The sequence below is a fragment of the Hordeum vulgare genome, chromosome 2H (genome assembly GCF_904849725.1).
Source record: "Hordeum vulgare subsp. vulgare chromosome 2H, MorexV3_pseudomolecules_assembly, whole genome shotgun sequence".
Taxonomy (NCBI): Eukaryota; Viridiplantae; Streptophyta; class Magnoliopsida; order Poales; family Poaceae; genus Hordeum; species Hordeum vulgare.
Window position 1 is genome coordinate 90,230,012 of NC_058519.1, and position 20,052 is coordinate 90,250,063.

The window sequence follows — 20,052 nt, forward strand, 5'->3', positions numbered from 1 at the left end:
TATGAGGTGGAAGCAATCGTCACATGCTAAGGGATCTCTAAGCATATAACATTGTTTGGAACCAAGCAAACACAATTCATTATGTTGTCTTCCTTGTCCAACATCTACTCCTAAGCATGTAATAGTTTGGTGAGTGCTCACAATTGCAAAAAGTGTCTAAGATGATATATTTATATGTGAACCTCTCTTTCCTTATCACTTCTTATTAACTGCAACAATCACTACAAGAAATATGCCCGTTTATGACAAAAATATAATGACCATGGTAAATTTGTCCTAGATTTATGACCAAAATTTACAAAATGGTCGTGGGGTGTCCAAGGAGGGTCCAAACTCTACACCGTTTTGACCATTTATGTCAAAAGGTCAAGGTCTGATTAATCAAATGGTCATAAACTAGTGTATCATTATCCATAGTCTTATTTCGGGTTCTTATTGACCAAATTAATAAGGTCATATCCTTGAATGGGTGTGACTAGGCAGCTACGTCATCTATTTTACCTATGTGTACCTGCATGTCATGCATGCATGTCGATCTATCTTACGTGTGGCGAGCAAGAAAGAATATCTACATTGATAAGTGCGACCCATATCTGATGTCTGGGATTTACTAACATGCATGGCCCACTTTACACATGGTGCCGCCTAGAATATCGAGAAAACAAAAGAACATAGAGGGATTTGAACACCATACGTTTTGTAAAGGAACATATAGTTTTCTTTCAATTGTTTGAGGATTCAAATTTGCTTCAAACCCAATTAGATCTACAATTAACATATTTTGCTTCAAACTATTTCGTACATGAACATCTACAATTATTATTTTTTGCTTCAAACCCAATTACATTTTGTTAATTGTAGATGAAATGCGGTCTAATATTTTTGAAGCATTTTGTAGATATTTTCTTTCAATTGTTTGAGGATTTAAATTTGCTTCAAACCACTTTGAAAGGAACATAGTTTGCTGCAAAAAATATTTGATATGTGGTGTACGTGATGAAAAAATACATAAAAGAAACAAACCAAACACGATTACATAAGTTTAATTGTCATTGGTGAAAATATTTGTGGCATGGATCAATGACATGGCACAGATCTATCCATCCATCCGTCCCACATCCATCCATCCATCCATCTATCTATCGATCCATATCCACCAACCGCGAAACCCTAATTTGTCTGGCGCTAGATGCACACAGAGAGGGCGAGAGGTCTCCTCCGTCCCCTGCCAGATATCCGCCGCCACCTCCCTCCCACCTCCTGGATCTCTCCATCTCCATCAACTCCACCCGCACGATGCTCTCTCCCACTCGCGCGATCCCCTCTGCCACCCGGGCTTGCACGGCCTTCGGTCCGTGCTGCGCTCCCTGCTGGCCCTCCTCCCGATGGCCGGCGAGCCTCCCTGCCCCGACCGGCTGGCGTGCCGCCATGACCACGTCCAGTCCAAGCTCGCGCCTCCGGATCCGTCTGTGCCTGCTCACCCGTTTCACATGCAACGAGTTCTGCCTCGAGTCCATGTCCACCATCAGAGTCGAGTTCATCACCTGCACGCTCCAAGTAAGACCGACGACCCTCACCCTTGCTAATCCCTTTCCATTTATTGATCAATTTCACTGCCTTGCTTGCTTTGCTTTCCCTGTTCGCCGCTAATCGGTCGGGTTCACCGCCGACCCACCCACCCTCAGATCTGCCTGCACCCATCTTGCGCTCCAGATCTAGTGATTCGCTGCAAACAGTAGCTCGTAAATCGATTGCTTGCTAGATCTTGCTTAGGGGATGGGAATCATCAGACATAGAGATAAGATGCTGCTGCCTAGCCTAGGCGACAGATATGATTTTGACCGTGCATGGGCGACTAGCTAGCTAGTTCTACCATAATTACCTCGGTCCACTGTGCTACTACTAGTTCCTGGGCCATCAACTCCTGCTTGCTTGCTACAGAATGTTAGCCTGACAGTAATTAACTACTTTTCTTCTAAAGTTTCAGTTTCATATTAACTGCCTACTTCTACCGATAATATTGTACATCTTTAGAGAGTACACTACTCTCTTAGTATTTTTCAACATACTCTACAGGGGAAAGGTGACTGTCAACAAATGGTATTTTTTAGGAACTGTGTTTGTCTCCACAATCCATTTGTTGACAGACACCTTTCTACAATCCCTAACCCTCTGCCTCGATACGACGCCCGAATTTGCTTTGGGTTTGTTTATCTGTTTGTCTGTAAGAAGGTTGCGTGATTTCGTCGCTGAGGATGAGCTGCTTTTTTTTTTCTTGTTTTATTTCTAGGAGTATGTCCTGCCGCAGGAGTACGTGCAGACAATGAGGGAGTCGATGCTGAAGAGGTGCCCGGTCTCCTCATACGAGGACGTCCAAGGGGTCTTCAAGAAGGAGATTTGAGAATTGCCAGAAACCGTTAGTTCCTTCACCGCATCACTACATTTTCCTAGTACATATTGCTGGAGGAACTTAGCTGCTGTATTAACTTATCTGATGTATTGATCAGCAAAACCACACAAATCGGATTGATCATGTTTAGTTCAGTTGTTCACATTGAATCAAAATATGGGCTTATGCTCAACATATTTTTAGTTTATAGAAGAAGCTCTGACACAATTTTTGTCTCTCCCCTGTTCCTGGTGGTGTAGGTTTTCATAGAATTCGACCCTGTCCCGCTTGCAAGTGCTTCTCTTGCGCAAGTCCATGCCGCCACAACACATGATGGGAAGAAAGTCGCTGTTAAGGTTGCTATATTATAAGAAAAGACTGCATTTCGTTTCGAGTTCACTCGTGGTAAGTTTGAACTCTAAAATTACGACAACAGAGTTCAAATTTAACCAGCTTGCCGTGTGTCTTTCACCCTTCTGACCCCTGTCTTGGCTTACAGGTTCAACACGGCCACTTGCTGGATACTTCTGTAATAGATATCACCACCGTGGATTTAGTAGTGAATGCTCTTAATTACATTTTCCCTACATTTGACTACAGGTACCACCAGTACTTTGTTTATTACCTCATTTTCTCTCTCTTTTTAGTTTATAACATACCTCCTCAAAAGCTTTTAGTCTTATGCTGATGTGTAGAATTAGTTATGATAGAGGCATGTTCTCTCAAATCAATAGCTAGGTCAAGCACGATATTGATATTTCCATCTTGTTAATTACACATGGGAATCATTCTCCACTGTATACCTGGCATAACAGCTCAATTTGTTGAACTAGAAGTACCTAATTTTATATTTCAGCTCGCTTGCTATGGTTAGGAATTAGAAGGACATGTTTGATGTTTTCCATTTAAGAATTGTTTTTAATTCCTTTATTTTTCTGGTTGACACTGCAAACACAGTTCCTAAAAAAATCCATTTGTTGACAGTCACTTTTCTACATCTTTAGATAATAATAATATTAACCATCGTCCATCCTGGTCGTCAGCGTGTGTGTGTGTGCTTGTTCAGTTTGATTCATTGTATGATAACTCGATGCCATCTATGCACGGATTGCTCATCCGGCTGAAACCTGCACCGCCATTACTCTAGTTAGTTTATGTATCTAGGCTATACTTCAGATAAATGTTTTATGTCATGATCCTCGACGTTAATCCTTAATAATTGTTTAAAAATCACCGTTAGATCTTAATTTTCTATCTAGGATTAAAAGCTATGGTTTCCTCATATTTATGAGTACGTACATGTTTTTACGTGGGAGATCTAATTAGCCCAAGAGTGTGTTGCGTACAATTACATACATGTAATTACATGGGAGATCTAATTAGCCCAAGATCTAATTACGCAGGACCCAGCTATCAATAAATGTATGATGATAGCTTCAAAGAATCACGGATGCACGCATGACTTAGCTGGCAATATACATGTGCATACCTGGCTTGTGTGTGTTGCGTACATCTGGGTATAGGTACGGGGATTAAATTATTTCAGCAAAAATCACCATGCTTGCAATCACAACGCATATATGGATATACTATACCAATCCCGTTCATAAATCAGACTTACTTAAAAATATACTCTCAATTTGTATGTGACATTGCACATAGTATTTGCTTCATATAAAAATGTTGAATAAGTTATAAATATATTTCATAAATGTAATTAATAAATAAATCCTATTCTGTGGTATTACGGAAACATACTATTTGCTTTCGCATGTTTACTTCTCAATTAAGTGTTTTCACATGTTTACTTCTCAATTGTTTGCAGAAATTATTAAGTAGTTTTATGTGAGCAGTAAGAAAAGATGGTCCTTTGTTGTTCCGTTGCTTAATATAAGTGTTGTTTTTTGTATTTGTCAACTTACTATACATTTTTATATAGCCTCTATTTTCTTCCTATCATAACTTATCATTTTGGTAGAGTGAAATTGTGTATTGTGCACTTCAAATTTTTAAACAGTTTTTTATTCTAAATGATCATGTTTGATGTGCCTTCTAATGTATTTCATTTTGTAATGTAGTTGCATGTACATTAAGTGTACAAGGTGTGTGGATGACCATCAGCTTCTAAGGACAAATCCAATGGTGGTGTGGACGTCCTTGTAGATCAACTCCGACTATAAAGTTAGAAGAAGCTTTACTTCATGTTGGAACAAAATGGAAGTTTCTTGTGATGTGATGGTGTTTGTTATGTTATAGATTGTAAGTTGATGGTATATTGACTATTGCTAGATATTATATGCCCTGTTAATTTGCTAAGTTACTATGATGTGAATACCGTCTCGCTGGATAGAAGATGAGTTGAAACAGGCCATGACTCATACTGATTATGCAACAAAACGTAGAATAATGGAAACTAGTTAAGAAAATTTCTAAAAGCAAGCATAATTCTCATGGCCCAATAATGTTTTTTAAAACAATAGCCCAATCAAAAATAGGTCTTCCAAAGTAATAAATGGGCCGTATTTATGGGCTTGGTCCGTTAGGCCACTAAAAATGCCATGTCAGATTACGTGTGATGTCCATGTCATTTTTTCTTGCCATGTCACCTCATGCCATGTGGATGATGCCATGTTAGCTCAGCCACATCATATCATACGTGGATGAGGCTCATGGGTAATGACCAATTTTTTGGTCAACAGATTCTATGACCTATTGTTTTCGGTCATAGGATCCTTGACCAAAAAACAGGAAAGGTCATCTTTGTTTGTTCTTGACGACCAACTGTTGACCCTCTCATTTTGGTCAAAAGTAGGTCATAAATTAAAAATAATGAAAATTCAATGACCAAAATGGTGGGTCATTATCGACTGTATTTCTTGTAGTGAATGACTGAGGTCTATGTTGATTTATTCTCAACAAGTTTCAATCATCATACGTGTCATAAGTGAAGTTATCACTTCCCATAAGATCGTCTCATGGTCTTTCATGCTATCGTTCTTTTCATACTTTTGATCATGGCACAAAGCAAAGCCCTTGACTAAGAAACTCTTTATTATATAGCTCGTAAGCTCGAATACATCGGGGGAGAGACAAAGGCAAAAGACTCAAACTAAAAACTAAAGACTTATTCCTCTAAAAGAAGAAATAAAAACTGAAATGGAAAGAACTAAAACAAAGGTAAAAGCAAAATATATAAAGGTGATACGATACCAGGGCAACAACCCAAGCTTGGCAGAAGCCAAGGGGATTGCCCGTACCAATGCTTAGTTGTCTTCCTTTGGTGGTGATGGTGGTGTTGTTATCGCCTTTGATTCCAAGAGAGCTATCAATCTTTGATTTATACCTTTGAGATCTGTGACATGGTTTTCCAGCAAAACAACTTCACGAGAAAGAGAAATATTGCGAGCAGGAGTTGTTTCGCAAAACCTCAAAAGTTCAATCAAGGATGGAGACAACACGTGCAGGAAGGGTTGGAGAAAATCTACTCCTTCAACGTCTTCAATGTTGAACAAAGGTTGAACTTCCTCCCTAGCTTGGGTTTTCTCCTTGGCTTGGTCCCTGGCTTCCATGACTTCTACTCTTTTCGGATCAGCATCTACTTCCTCATGAACTTGGTGAAGATCATTCTCCCCAACGGATTCCTGAGACATCTTTGCTCTAAATCTGCGGCAGACAACAGGCTCGAAACGAAAACAGAGGAAAACTACGCGATACGGAGATCAAAACCTTCGGACGACTATATATTGATTTTTCTGGTCCAGAAGGAGTCTTCCGCAAGAAAACAGAGTCCGGGAGGCAGACGAGGTGCCCACAAGCTTGCCCTCTGCCACCAGGGGGGTAGGGGGCGGTGGCAGGGCTTGTGGCCGCCTCGTTCGCTCTCCGGACTGCTTTTTATTTTTCTAATTTTCCAAAAATTCCAAAACTGAGGAAATTTCCTATTGGAAAAGTATCGGAGTCCAATTTCTTACTGAAACAGATACATCTTCGTGTTGAAGGTATGAAACAGGATGATAAACATCCCTTATGTACTCCTCTGGAGTTATGACATTGATGATATTGGTCTCAACATTTATGGGAGTACTAGAGATGTAATGCTTGATTTTTTGCCCATTTACCACTCTAGGAAAATTTCCTTCCGTGTTGCTGATTTTGATGGCACCGGAACGATATATTTCCTCGACAACATAGGGACCTTCCCATTTAGAGAGAAGCTTGCCTGCAAAGAATCTCAAACGAGAATTGTATAGAAAGACATTATCACCTACATTGAACTCTCATTTCTGTATTCGTTTGTCGTGCCATCTCTTAACCTTTTCCTTGAACAACCTGGCATTCTCGTATGCCTGGGCTCTCCATTCATCTCGCGAGCTGATATCAAACAACCGCTTCTCACCGACAAATTTTAAATCAAAGTTGAGCTCTTTGATTGCCCAATAAGCTTTGTGTTCCAGCTCAAGAGGTAAATGACAGGCCTTACCGTAAACCATTTTATACGGTGACATGCCCATGGGATTCTTATAAGCAGTCCTATAAGCCCATAGTGCATCGTCAAGTTTGATAGACCAGTTCTTTCAAGATCTATCGACGGTCTTTTGTAGGATCAACTTGATCTCCCTATTACTCAACTCCACTTGACCACTAGACTGAGGATGATAAGGAGATGCAACTCTATGGTTGACATCATACTTAGCTAGCATCTTACGGAAAACACCATGAATGAAGTGTGAACCGCCATCAGTCATCAAGTATCTAGGGACTCCAAATCTTGGGAATATGACTTCTTTAAGCATCTTAATAGAGGTGTGGTGATCAACATTTTTAGTGGGGATAGCCTCTACCCACTTAGTAACGTAATCCACAGCAACTAAGATGTGAGTGTACCCATTGGAACTCGGGAAGGGTCCCATATAATCAAAGACCTAGACATCAAATGGTTCAATGACAAGTGAATAGTTCATAGGCATCTCCTGACGCTTACTGTTGTTCCCTATCCTTTGGCATTCGTCACAAGACAAGACAAACTTACGGGCATCCTTGCAGAGAGTGGGCCAATAGAAACCTGATTGCAATACCTTATGGGCAGTTCTATCTCCAGCATGGTGTCCTCCGTAGGCTTCGGAATGACACTTCTGCAAGATCTATCCTTGTTCATGTTCAGGCACACAATGTCTAATAACACCATCTACTCCTTCCTTATAAAGGTGAGGATCATCCTAAAAGTAGTGTCTCAAATCAAAGAAGAATTTCTTCTTTTGCTGATAGGTGAAACTGGGTGGTATGTATTTGGCTACGATATAGTTTGCATAATCGGCATACCATGGTGCACTAAGTGAAGTGCGGATGAAATTTAGTTTCTCATCAGGAAAGTTGTCATCAATAGGTAGTGGGTCATCAAGTACATTCTCTAGCCTAGACAAGTTATCTGCTACAGGGTTATCAGCACCCTTTCGGTCAACAACATGTAAATCAAATTCTTGTAACAGGAGAACCCATCTGATCAGCCTAGGCTTAGCGTCCTTCTTCTCCATGAGGTACTTAATAGCAGCATGATTAGAGTGAATAGTGACTTTGGAGTGAACTATGTAAGATCTGAACATTTCACATGCAATCACGACTGCTAAAAATTCCTTCTCAGTAGTGGCATAGTTTCTTTGGGAACTGTCTAGAGTTTTACTAGTGTAGTGAATGACATTTAACTTCTTGTCAACTCTTTGTCCTAGAATAGCACCAACAGCATAATCACTAGCATCACACATGATTTCAAAGGGCAAGTTCTAGTCAGGTGGTTGAACAATAGGTGCGGTTATCAAAGCCTTCTTAAGTATTTCGAAAGCTTCCTCACAATCCTCATCAAAAACAAAAGGAACATCCTTCTGCAAGAGGTTGATAAGAGGCCTAGAAATATTAGAGAAGTCTTTAATGAACCTTCTATAGAAATCATCATGACCTAGGAAACTTCGTATACCTCTGATATCTGTGGGGCAAGGCATTTTCTCAATTGCATCAACCTTAGCCTTATCAACTTCAATGCCTCTTTCAGAGATTTTGTGTCCTAAGACGATACCTTCATTAACCATAAAGTGGCACTTCTCCCAATTCAAGACGAGGTTGGTTTCTTCGCATCTCTGTAAGACTCGATCAAGGTTGCTGAGGCAATCATCAAAGGAAGACCCGTAAACGGAGAGGTCATCCATGAAAACCTCGACAATCTTTTCACAAAAGTCAGAGAATATAGCCATCATACATATTTGGAAGGTGGCAGGTGCATTACATAAGCCAAAAGGTATACGTCTATAGGCAAAGGTACCGAAAGGGTAGGTGAAAGTGGTTTTCTCTTGATCAGATTGTGCAACAGGTATCTGTGAGAAACCTGAATAACCGTCTAGAAAGTATAAGTGAGTGTGCTTTGATAGGCTTTCTAGCATTTGGTCGATGAACGGCAAAGGATAATGATCTTTCCTAGTTGCCTTGTTCAGTTTCCGGAAGTCTATCACCATTCTATAGCCGGTAATAATCCTTTGTGGGATTAGTTCATCCTTATCATTAGGAACGACGGTGATACCTCCCTTCTTAGGTACGCAATGTATTGGACTTACCCAATCACTATGAGCAACAGGATAGATGATTCCTGCTTCCAGAAGCTTTAATATTTCTTTTCTAACGACCTCTTTCATCTTAGGATTTAGTCTCCTTTGATGATCAGCAACTGGTTTAAAGTCAGGATCAGTTTTAATCTTGTGCTGACATAGAGTAGGACTAATACCCTTAAGATCATCAAGAGTATATCCAATAGCAGCGCAGTGCTTCCTCAAAGTTTTTAGTAACTTCTTCTCTTCGTGCTCTGAGAGGAGAGCACTAATAATGACATGATATATCTCCTTCTCATCAAGATAGGCATACTTAAGAGTATCTGGCAACTGTTTAAGCTCGAACACATGATCACCCTTTGGTGGGGGAGGATCCCCAAGCAGTTCAACAGGCAGATTATTCTTGAGAATAGGATGTTGTTCTAAGACAATTCTATCTATCTCATCTCTCTCCTCCATATACATATCATTTTCATGCTCAAGAACATATTGCTCTAAAGGATCCGTAGGAGGTACAACAATAGAGGCAAGAGCAATGATTTCATCTCTACCAGACGACTCTCTTTCATGGGGTTGTCTTCCAAACTTGGAGAAGTTAAATTCATGAGACACACCCTCGAAACTTACTGTGACAGTCTGCTCAATGCAATCAATGTGAGCATTGACAGTGTAGAGAAAGGGTCTACCAAATATGATGGGACAAAAGCTATCTTGTGCAGTACCAAGAACGAGGAAATCAGTAGGATACTTCGTCTTACCACATAGGACTTCTACGTCTCTCACAATTCCCAGAGGGCAGATAGTGTCTCTATTAGCTAGCGTAATAGTGACATCAATGGGTTCTAACTCAGCAGGTGCAATCTCATCTTTGATTTCATCATATAGAGAACGGGGTATTGCACTAACACTAGCTCTCATATCACATAAACCATGGTAACAGTGATCTCCTATCTTAACAGAAACAACGGGCAGGCCAACTACAGGTCCGTGTTTGTCTCCCGCGTGAGGTTTAGCAATTCTAGCAGAGTCCTCACAGAATTTGATAACATGCCCATCTATGTTTTCGGCTAAGAGATCTTTGATAATAGCAACACTAGGTTTAACTCTAATCTCCTCAGGGGGTGCAAGTGGTCTAATGTAACCCCTACGTATCGCAGTTGGAGCTTGAGAATAATCCTTTATCCTAGCAGGGTACGGTGGTTTCTGAGTGTAAGCACAAGGAACACCAGGATCACTAAAAGCTATGATTTTCTCCTCAACTAGATTGGTTTTGGCTATGTTGCTTTCTATAGGAGGATGATATTTAAACCACTTCTCTTTGGGAAGATCAACATGAGCAGCAAAAGATTCACATAGATAAGCTACTATCTCAGAGTCAAGTCCATACTTAGCGCTAAAATCTCTAGAAGTGTTTGTCTCAACAAAAGATTTAACGCAATCAAACTGGAAATTCATACCTGACTCCTTACCTTCCTCCAGCTCCCAATCTTCAGAGTTGTGTGTGATTCTCTCCAATAAATTCCACTTGTGATCAATATCCTTCTTCATAAAAGAACCGACACAAGAGGTGTCAAGCATGGTATGATCCTCATGAGAAAGACGAGCATAAAAGTTTTGAGTGATGATTTATCTTGAGAGCTCATGATTGGGGCATGAATATAGCATTGATTTAAGCCTCCCCCAAGCTTGAGCTATGCTTTCCCTGTCACGAGGCCAAAAGTTATAAATAAAGTTCCGATCACGATGTACTAAATGCATAGGATAGAACTTTTGATGAAATTCCAATTTCAACCGATTGTAGCCCCATGATCTAGTATCATCACATAGCCTATACCATGTCAACGCCTTATCCTTAAAAGATAAAGAAAAGACTTTCTTATTTACCTCATCCTCGGGCAAACCTGCAAGCTTAAATAAACCACAAACTTCATCTACATAGATTAGATGAAAGTCTGGATGTGAAGATCCATCTCTTGTGAAAGGATTAGCCAGCAGTTTCTCAAGCATACCCAAAGAAATTTCATAAAAGATATTTTCAGTAGGTACCTCAGGTTGAGGAGCAACTCCTCGTGCTTCCGTTCGTGGTGAAGATACCCCGAACAAACTCCTCAAAGGAAGAGTTTCCATAGTGACAAGTGATAATAAATTTCAGCACAATATATAAATGTTTCCTCACCAATTTCCACTTACCAAAGGCGCTTCACTCCCCGGCAACGGCGCCAGAAAAGAGTCTTGATGACCCACAAGTATAGGGGATCAATCGTAGTCCTTTCGATAAGTAAGAGTGTCGAACCCAACGAGGAGCAGAAGGCTGTGATAAACGGATTTCAGTAAGGTAATAACTGCAAGCACTGAAAGTAGCGGTAACAAGTGATTGCGTAGCGAGGTGAAACGTAGCAAGCAAAGAGTAACAAGTAACAAGTAGTAGAAATGGTGCAGCAAGTGGCCCAATCACTTTTGTAGCAAGGGACAAGCCTGAACAAAGTCTTATAGGAGGAAAAACGCTCCCGAGGACACACGGGAATTTCTGTCATGCTAGTTTCGTCATGTTCATATGATTCACGTTTGTTACTTTGATAGTTTGATATGTGGGTGGACCGGCGCTTGGGTACTGCCCTTACTTGGACAAGCATCCCACTTATGATTAACCTCTCTCGCATGCATCCGCAACTATAAAAGAAGAATTAAGACAAAGTCTGACCATAACATTAAACTAGTGGATCCAAATCAGCCCCTCACGAAGCAACGCATAGACTCGGGTTTAAGCTTCTGTCACTCCAGCAACCCATCATCTACTTACTACTTCCCAATACCTTCCTCTAGGCCCAAATATGGTGAAGTGTTAGGTATTCGACGTTCAAATAACACCACTAGAGGAAAAGACAACATACATCATATCAAAATACCGAACGAATATCAAATTCACATGACTATTATTAACATGACTTATCCCATGTCCTCAGGAACAAAAGTAACTACTCACAAAGCATAATCATAATCATGACCAGAGGTGTAATGAATAGCATCAAGGATCTGAACATAAACTCTTCCACCAAGTAATCCAACTAGCATCAACTACAACGAGTAATCAACACTACTAGCAACCTTACAAGTACCAATCGGAGTTGCGAGACGAAGATTGGTTACAAGAGATGAACTAGGGATTGGAGAGGAGATGGTGCTGATGAAGATGTTGATGAAGATGCCTCCCCTGCGACGAGAGGAGTGTTGGTGATGACGATGGCGACGATTTCCCCCTCCGGGAGGGAAGTTTCCCCTGCAGGATCGTCCTGCCGGAGCTCCAGATTGGATCTGCTCAAGTTCCGCCTTGTGGCAGCCGTGAAACCACGAAAAAGCTCCCTCTTGATTTTTTCCAGACCAGGACGCTTCATATAGCAAAAGAGGGGGGCTAGTGGGCCTTCAGGCAGCCCACAAGCTTGCCCACCACCACCAGGGGGTGGTGGCGGAGTGGGGGCTTGTGGGGCCCTGGTGCCCCCCCTCCGGTAGTTCTTTCGCCCAGTATTTTTAATATATTCCAGAAAAAATCCATGTAAGTTTTTAGGGCATTTGGAGATGTGCAGAATAGTGGACTAGGATTTGCTCCTCTTCCAGTCCAGAATTCCAGCTGCCTGAATTCTCCCTCTTCAAATAATCCTTGCAAAATAAGAGAGAAAAGGTATAAATATGGTACCACAAGTAATATAACAGACCAAAATGAAATAAATATCAACATGAAAGCATGATGCAAAATGGACGTATCATTGGCTGACCAAGTTTGTGAGGGTTTGGAAGTCTGCCCTGAAGACATACCACGAGTGTTGGGAGAGGACTGTGTGTCCTTAGCTCAAGGAGAATACGGTAGGGACTGTGTATCCCGGGACTGTGTGTCCTTTGGTTTCAATACCAAACCGCTCTGAACCAGACGTACAACTGTCACAGCAGTTGGAAGTGGGTCATGAACAACTGTCTTCATCAAGCTACGGGTTCTGTTTCTTCAACCATCTCATTTCCTCAATTGTATGTTGAAGACTTTCATGTTTACTGTTTTAAAAATTCGTCTGAAGACTTTCTCTGAATTTCCTCAACCTTAAAGTCTTCACTTGAGTTAATCTTCACCTGCTTACTGTGTACTTGCGAACTGTGAAATTTGAATCTCCGAAATCTCATCGAGAACTTTGCTGTAGACGTTTTTGCACACCTAATCCTGTACTATTTCTACTGCACTCAGTTCATGACTGAGGACTTTCCTCACAAGAAATTTCCTCAATGATGAAATTATAAAATCTCCTATTCACCCCCTCTAGTCGATATAACGCACTTTCAATTGGTATCAGAGCAAGGTACTCCCTTGTTCTGTGTGATTTGGTTCAACCGCCTGGAGTTTTAGTTATGTCGACCGCAAGTATGATCAAGGGTACTGCAAGATGTCCTACCTTCGAAGGAAAGGACTTCCCCTACTAGAAGACCAAGATGGAGATGCATCTTCAGGCAATTGACAATGATATCTGGTATATTGTGGAAAAGGGCATTCCCTCCATCACTACTACTATCTGTGCCGTTGATGTGAATAAGTTCAAGCAACTTGACTCGCAAGCGAAGAATATCATGTGTGGCCATCTGAGCAAAGGTCAGCATGGCAGAGTGAGTGCTTTGGGCATAGCTAAGCTTATCTGGGATAGGCTGTCCAAACTCAATGAGGGAGTCTCAACACAGCATGACTCTCGTGTCGATGTTCTTCGCAATCTCTTCAATCGCTTCAAGAGGCTTGACAATGAAAGCTGCCAAGATACCTTTGATCGCCTGAGTGACATCTCAAACGAACTGCAAGCGTTGGGAGCTAGAGACATCACTGACCATGAAGTTGTGAAGAAACTGCTACGATCTCTTGATCCATCATTTGACACATTGGTTCTGATGGTCCAAGAACGAAGAGACTACAAGATGCTTGATCCTACTCACTACAAGGAATATGCTAATACACGACGCTATTTTTTCGTCGCTACATCGTCATGGTTTTTAATTTATGACGATCTTGCGACGAAAAACCAAACGTCGAAAACGGAGCGTCACAAATGATAAGCAGCGATGTTTTGATCAAAATCGTCGTAACTTTTACGACGATTCCTGGATTGTCGTAACCTTTACGACGATCCTAAATTGTCGTTGGCACTCAAACCCAGTCCTACGTGGCAGTCCAATGTGGCAAAATTATGACGAAATCAAAACATCATGGTTGAAATCAGCCCAACCCATTTCAATTGATCACATGGGCTCATTTTATTTTTTGGGCCTTTTTCTTATTGGGCTTCTTTTTGGGCCTTAACTAATTTACACACACGGCCCAAATACATTTGGTCCAGTTTTAGTTTTAGCCTTTTTATTTTTGATTTCAGCAACTTTTTGTTCCAGAACTTGGATTCATTTCTATTTGTTGGGCCTTTTCAACCCAATTATTTGTCCAATATTAAATCCAACACTATTTCATATTCAAAACAAGAAAACTCCAAGTCGAATTAAAATCATCCATCATATAACATTACATAATACATCTCCCAGGTTTACATAACACAATAAGTCATCTCCTAAATACATCTCCTTACACATGAATATAGCAAAAACAAACAGAATTACACAATAGAACAATGGCACATCTGCTACTGTCACTACAATGAACTTCATTCCACTCTCCTATGAGACATGCTCGAGATGCGACAACTTGTCATCCTACAAGTAGACTCTCCTGCAATCATCTCTATCCGAGCCTGAAAGAGCAACAAATCCCATTTTATTTAGCGGACAACCTATGCAGGAGTAAGAAATGCAAGAATCAAATAAAATCCATCAACTAGTGAACAAACAAGAAAGCTACCAGATCTTCAGGAAGTAAAACAATTAAACAGTCACAATTTATAGATACACCAACATCTATGAACCTAATCTGCACTATGGGTTCAATGCCATCAGCATCTCCAGGGTTTATAGGAGAAAAAGTGAAACGCGGGCAAAATATTCATACTTAAGACTGAAAAACAAAGATAGATGATGTCCTTAGCACAATCCATACTTGTACTGCTGGAATAAATCATGCCTAAGACTGAGACCAGATTTAGAAACGAATTGGTACATATGCAGTAGGAATTAAAACGAGGTACATATGCAGTAGGAATTGGTACATATGCAGTAGGAATTAAGACAGAAAATGTGCAAGATACTCTTTTCAAGAGTAACTTACACCAGGTCTGAATTGGTACATATGCAGTAGGAATTAAAACGAGTCAAACGGAACCAGCTGCTAGCTGAAAGCAAGAGCATACCAACCAGATGAGACTTATCCTAGTCTGAGAAATACTAGCAAGGACTCACTAGACCCTTGCAAGCATATTTGAATGCTGCAACCAAAGCTACTCCAAACCTTTCCAAGAAAGAAAGAAACATTTCCATATGGCCAGCATCACCGAAGCGTCAATGCTTCAAACCAAACCTGGCATGACAAGAAGGCAGTCTGACAGTTAGATATTATTTCATCAGCAAGCTTTATCATAACATAATATTCTAGATATGGCCATCATCTAAATTAACACAATGAAGAATAAAGTGTAGAGTCAGTAAGTAATCTATACGTTCAGCTTCCAATACCTCTCTTGCTTAGCCTAAGATATTAAAAGGCATGGCAAGTTTCACAGAACTAAGCTAATACCTCTCTTGCTTAGCCTAAGATATTACAGTATAGGAGGTTCTCTTATGTTCAAGATGGGTATGGATATGAATACAACAGCGGGAGTACGACAAGTACTAACCAAGCAACAAAGGAACACAAAAGTACACATCCAAGAACTCAAGCAAAAGTATGAACCTTTAAAGTACAGAACATATATTGAAAATTAGGCATGCGTTTAACATGGACTTTGTGTCGTAGCGCGCAGTAATCAAAGGAACCAGTCTAGTGGTAAAGAGCTAGGTGGGAAGCTCTACAGAACAAAGTCAAAACCATGTACTGCTCGCAGTTGCTGAGAAATATTTTCTGCGAAAAAAGAGAATACTCGAATCCATCATTAGACATGTGATTTATCAGAAAGTAGCACCATTTATTCCTATTCATTCTCGGCACACAAGGAAAGCACAAAGCAGGACTGTAGAGTCCAATGGCCAAATCAAACACAGCAAGAGTGCCCATATTAAAGAATGGTGGTAACAGAATGTGCAACTGCTCCCTTAGTCATTTGACACACAACAGCAACAATAACAAAAGGTTTCTTCAGTTATATAATTTCGAGAGGTAGATGTACATTTTTCCTGGTGCATCGATTTCACTAGAATTGTAAAGCACTGATTATAGGAAGTGAAGTGTTGTGTGGCAGAATCAAATAGCAGTTAATGAGGTTCAGAACTTGCAGGTTACTGTTCCACTATACAATTTCCTTACAACTGCAGGTAAATGATAAGTGTAGCAGGTCGTAAAAACAAACATATTAACCAATCAATGGATACGAGAGTATTTTGATCGTATATATATGGAGATACAAAAGGATTGCTCTAAATCCCTATAAGCAACAGGTACATAAGCATGCACATAAGCAGCAGGTACATACAGTTCGGCGATCCCATGACTATAAGCCCTACTATAATAAATTCTAGCGCCATTAACCGCAGCACAAAAACTTATCATAGTAGTTACCAAAGGAGCAACAACAAAGATACAATATCAATTTTCAGATAAAACTGATTTATTTTCTTCATGTTAGTTTTAGTCACTGGCAGCTTTCATTGTTTTATTTAAGAAACTAAAGGACTCAAATATCTCAGAATTTTCAACAGAAATAGGTGAATATCGATGATACCTTCAGGTCATCAACGTCGACCTTGAGGAAAATAGCATTTGGGAACTTCTTGGCGAGATCAGCGAAAATTGGAGCCATAATGCGGCATGGTCCGCACCATGATGCAGTGAAGTCAATCACCACCTGTTGTTCTGCTCTTGTAGAACACCCTGCATAGCACCCAGTCTTCCTGTATTTTGAAAAAAGGAAGGATGGCAAGGTTCATATGGTAAGTGCAAGTTCATGTATGTATGCAACAATTGAAACTGAAAAAGTATCCATTCCTTAAACGGTCAATCTCATATGAAGTAGGTTAGGCTCAGAAGGCTTCCATTGATTGATTAAACTAATTCAGTAGCCAATCTCCACATGAATCTGGTTACTTTATGCAATTCTTTCTCTAGAAGTTAGTTAACTTGAAGAAATAGCAATCACAGGGACATAAAAGAATTTTGAACTATCACCTTGGAATGGAATAAAAAATTAGCATATGCGAGTCAGATTAATCCTTATCAAGGGAATACTTAGTAAATTAATTATTCTCATTTAGTTAGTTGCCTGACGTAAACACTGGAACTGTCATTTCAGTGACATGGACTCTGGAGTGGACCTGAATGCTAAAATTGGCAACTTGCACGCTGTACAATTAATTAGAACGGTCCGAGTTAGAGCAGATCATTCGTTCAACGGAAAACAGTAGAGATCATACGAAATTCTAGCATGACATACATGACAAGGACGACGCGTATGCTGACAATTATATAAATATAAATATAAATATAAATGGGCCAACAGAGGAATACATATGCCCTCATTCTAAAGTACACGCCAACTCTGGCGTAGATCAACAGATGCAGCTTTAACAGTTTTTTTTGCGGGCAATAGATGCATATTTGACTATTTTTACACGAATATCTTACTACTAGTAAAGAATTTTGAAAGCATGCATTTACATAATATATTTTCTATCGCAATCAAATTTAGAGAAAGTTAATTGCACACTTTGTAGAACGAACGTCGATTCATGTGAAAAAACAAGTAGTAACATCTATCTATCTTAGCGACATCAAGGTAATCATGCTAGGCAGTTGAGCATGTACCAATGTCACAGCAAAATATAAAACTAATTTGGGACCAAAAGATGTCCATTTTGCCAAAAACATCAAGGCAATCATGCTAGGCAGTTGAGCATGTACCAATGTCACAGCAAAATACAATACAAAACAAGTTGGAGAGCAAATGAAGTCGCTTTTTACCAGAATATCAACACATTCATGCCAGGCAGTTGATAGTGTACCAATGGTACAACAAAATACTAAGTTAGTTGAACCAAAATATGTTGGTTTGACCAAACTGGACTGGATTATTGATATGCACATTATAACCTACCAAAGCTACCATGACAACGCATATAGTATGGAGGCTAACTTAAGAATGTAAACAAAAAAACATAGACATTTCACGACATCAAACAATTATGGGTTGCAGTTTAAAAAAATACATAATGGATCATTGCTATTTGTCTGTCTGATCCATCTACCTAGCTACTAGGTAAACATATCTTTCGCGCCGAAATGAGCTTATCGGGTCCGGTAAACATATCTTTCGCGCCGAAATCAGCTTATCGGGTCCGGTTACGTCGTCATCCGGAGACTTGGGATTCTAGCGTTTGTTTAATGCACATGATATATAGTTCAGGCAAGTACTGTGTTCTACAGGCACCGGTGGTATAGAGAAGTTTGGGCTATGGCATCTTTTAACACGTACCAGGGAAGCGAAACCTTAATTCATGTGCATATCATATGACAGGTGCTATATAAGATGTATCAAGAGAATAGGCTTCTATCATCACACACCTGCACGATCTCTTCCCAAATCGTCTTTTCACTGATACCCAATATTTTCCGGGCTTCTTGCTTGGTCATGGCCTTGCTAGCCCTTCGAATACCGCTCATAGCTTCCTGGGCAGCTCCTGTTCTCTGTGCATCTACAAGACAAATCAGGAATTATTAGTGGCATTCAGAAAACTGTATATTGCTCAGGCAAACAGTAAGGCAGATATCTCTATGCATCTATAAGCAACCAAAGGAAGAACCATCTCAAAGTCAGCTTTCTAATCACATCAGAACTGTCTCCTGTGCAGGATATGGTCGATAATTCAGTCCATATCAGCGTTCATAAAAGAAAATGTCGATTGAATCTTAAACCTGAACTAGTGACTGTCATAAAAGAAAAAGGAAGTTCAGAACAGAGCCACCACGAATGGAGCTTGCGGGCGCACTTGCCTTGTTGCTGAGGCTGAGCACGTCGTCGAGCGCGTAGAGCCGGAACTGGATGCGGTGGCCGTGGGAGTCCGGGGCGGGGCCGCGCCAGCCGGGCTGCTTCCAGTCGTTGACCCCCTCCTGGAGGACGCCTTCGCCGCCGGCGTTGGCGTTGCCGCCGGCGCCCGAGAACCCCTCGGGAAGCCCCTTCTCCTCATGCGATTTGTTGGCCACCACCCAGTGCATCCATGGAACCCGCTTGTCTGCGTCGATGTCCTGCACCACCAGCGCCAGCGACCGCATGCCACCGGGCACCCCGTACCACTCCAGCGGCGGCGAGATGTCCTTCTTGGTGCCTTGCCCCTCCAGCGTGTACTGTCGCGGCAGCCTCCCGTCATGCGTCGACACCGGCAGGCACACCAGCCTCAGGGTCTCGTGTGCCATCTCGGTCTGCCTGCCTCTCTCCCTCTGCTTGCCGCTGCTGATTGATGCTCGTGCGATGAGTTTGCTGGATTGTTCAAGGGAAGTGGGGATGGGGAGGAGGTGGTGGCGGCGAGGAGATGGGGACGAGGGAGGACTGGATCGGGAGGGAGGCGGGGACGGGGAGGAGGTGGCGGCGGCGAGGAGATGGGGACGAGGGAGGAAGGGTGCGATGGGGGGAGGGGTGTGAGCTAGGGTTTGGGTTACGGGTGGGGTTATCTTTTTTTCTTTTCTGTAGATACATGGATGGATGGATGTGAGATGGTGAGGTAGATGGATGGATGGATGGGTGCCATGTCATCAATCCGTGCTAAGACTTCTGATTGGTTCGAAAAATCAGTGATTTAAAATAGTTTTTAAGTACTAAAAATAAAGGAATTTTTTGAAGCATCTATCAAAAATATTTTGGAAAAGGACATCACACAAATTTTCACTAGAGTTAGACCATATTTTATGGATGAGGACCAATTTGTATGCATTTCTCATCTTTTTAGCTATTTTTAACCATTTTCCGAGTG

The 20,052-nt window shown here is 41.0% G+C and overlaps 1 protein-coding gene across 1 annotated transcript; it reads right to left on the reverse strand.

Annotated features, from left to right (window-relative positions):
* Positions 1-16,926: 16,926 nt before the first annotated feature.
* Positions 16,927-19,498, reverse strand: LOC123425639 (UPF0098 protein CPn_0877/CP_0992/CPj0877/CpB0906-like). The gene is made up of 3 exons (XM_045109336.1): positions 19,075-19,498; positions 18,650-18,780; positions 16,927-16,983 (listed from the first exon to the last, which is right to left on the reverse strand). Exons 1-3 carry the CDS (start codon positions 19,496-19,498, stop codon positions 16,927-16,929), a joined length of 612 nt encoding a protein of 203 aa, XP_044965271.1.
* Positions 19,499-20,052: the final 554 nt, after the last annotated feature.

Excerpts from the sequence above, each read along its gene's own strand:
- LOC123425639 (XM_045109336.1), bottom strand. The coding sequence starts at position 19,498 with ATGGCACACGAGACCCTGAGGCTGGTGTGCCTGCCGGTGTCGACGCAT. Across the intron at positions 18,781-19,074 it reads CAGCCTCAGCAACAAGGCAA|ATGCACAGAGAACAGGAGCT; the intron begins GTGCGCCCGCAA and ends TTTGTCTTGTAG. Across the intron at positions 16,984-18,649 it reads TTTGGGAAGAGATCGTGCAG|GAAGACTGGGTGCTATGCAG; the intron begins GTGTGTGATGAT and ends TTCAAAATACAG.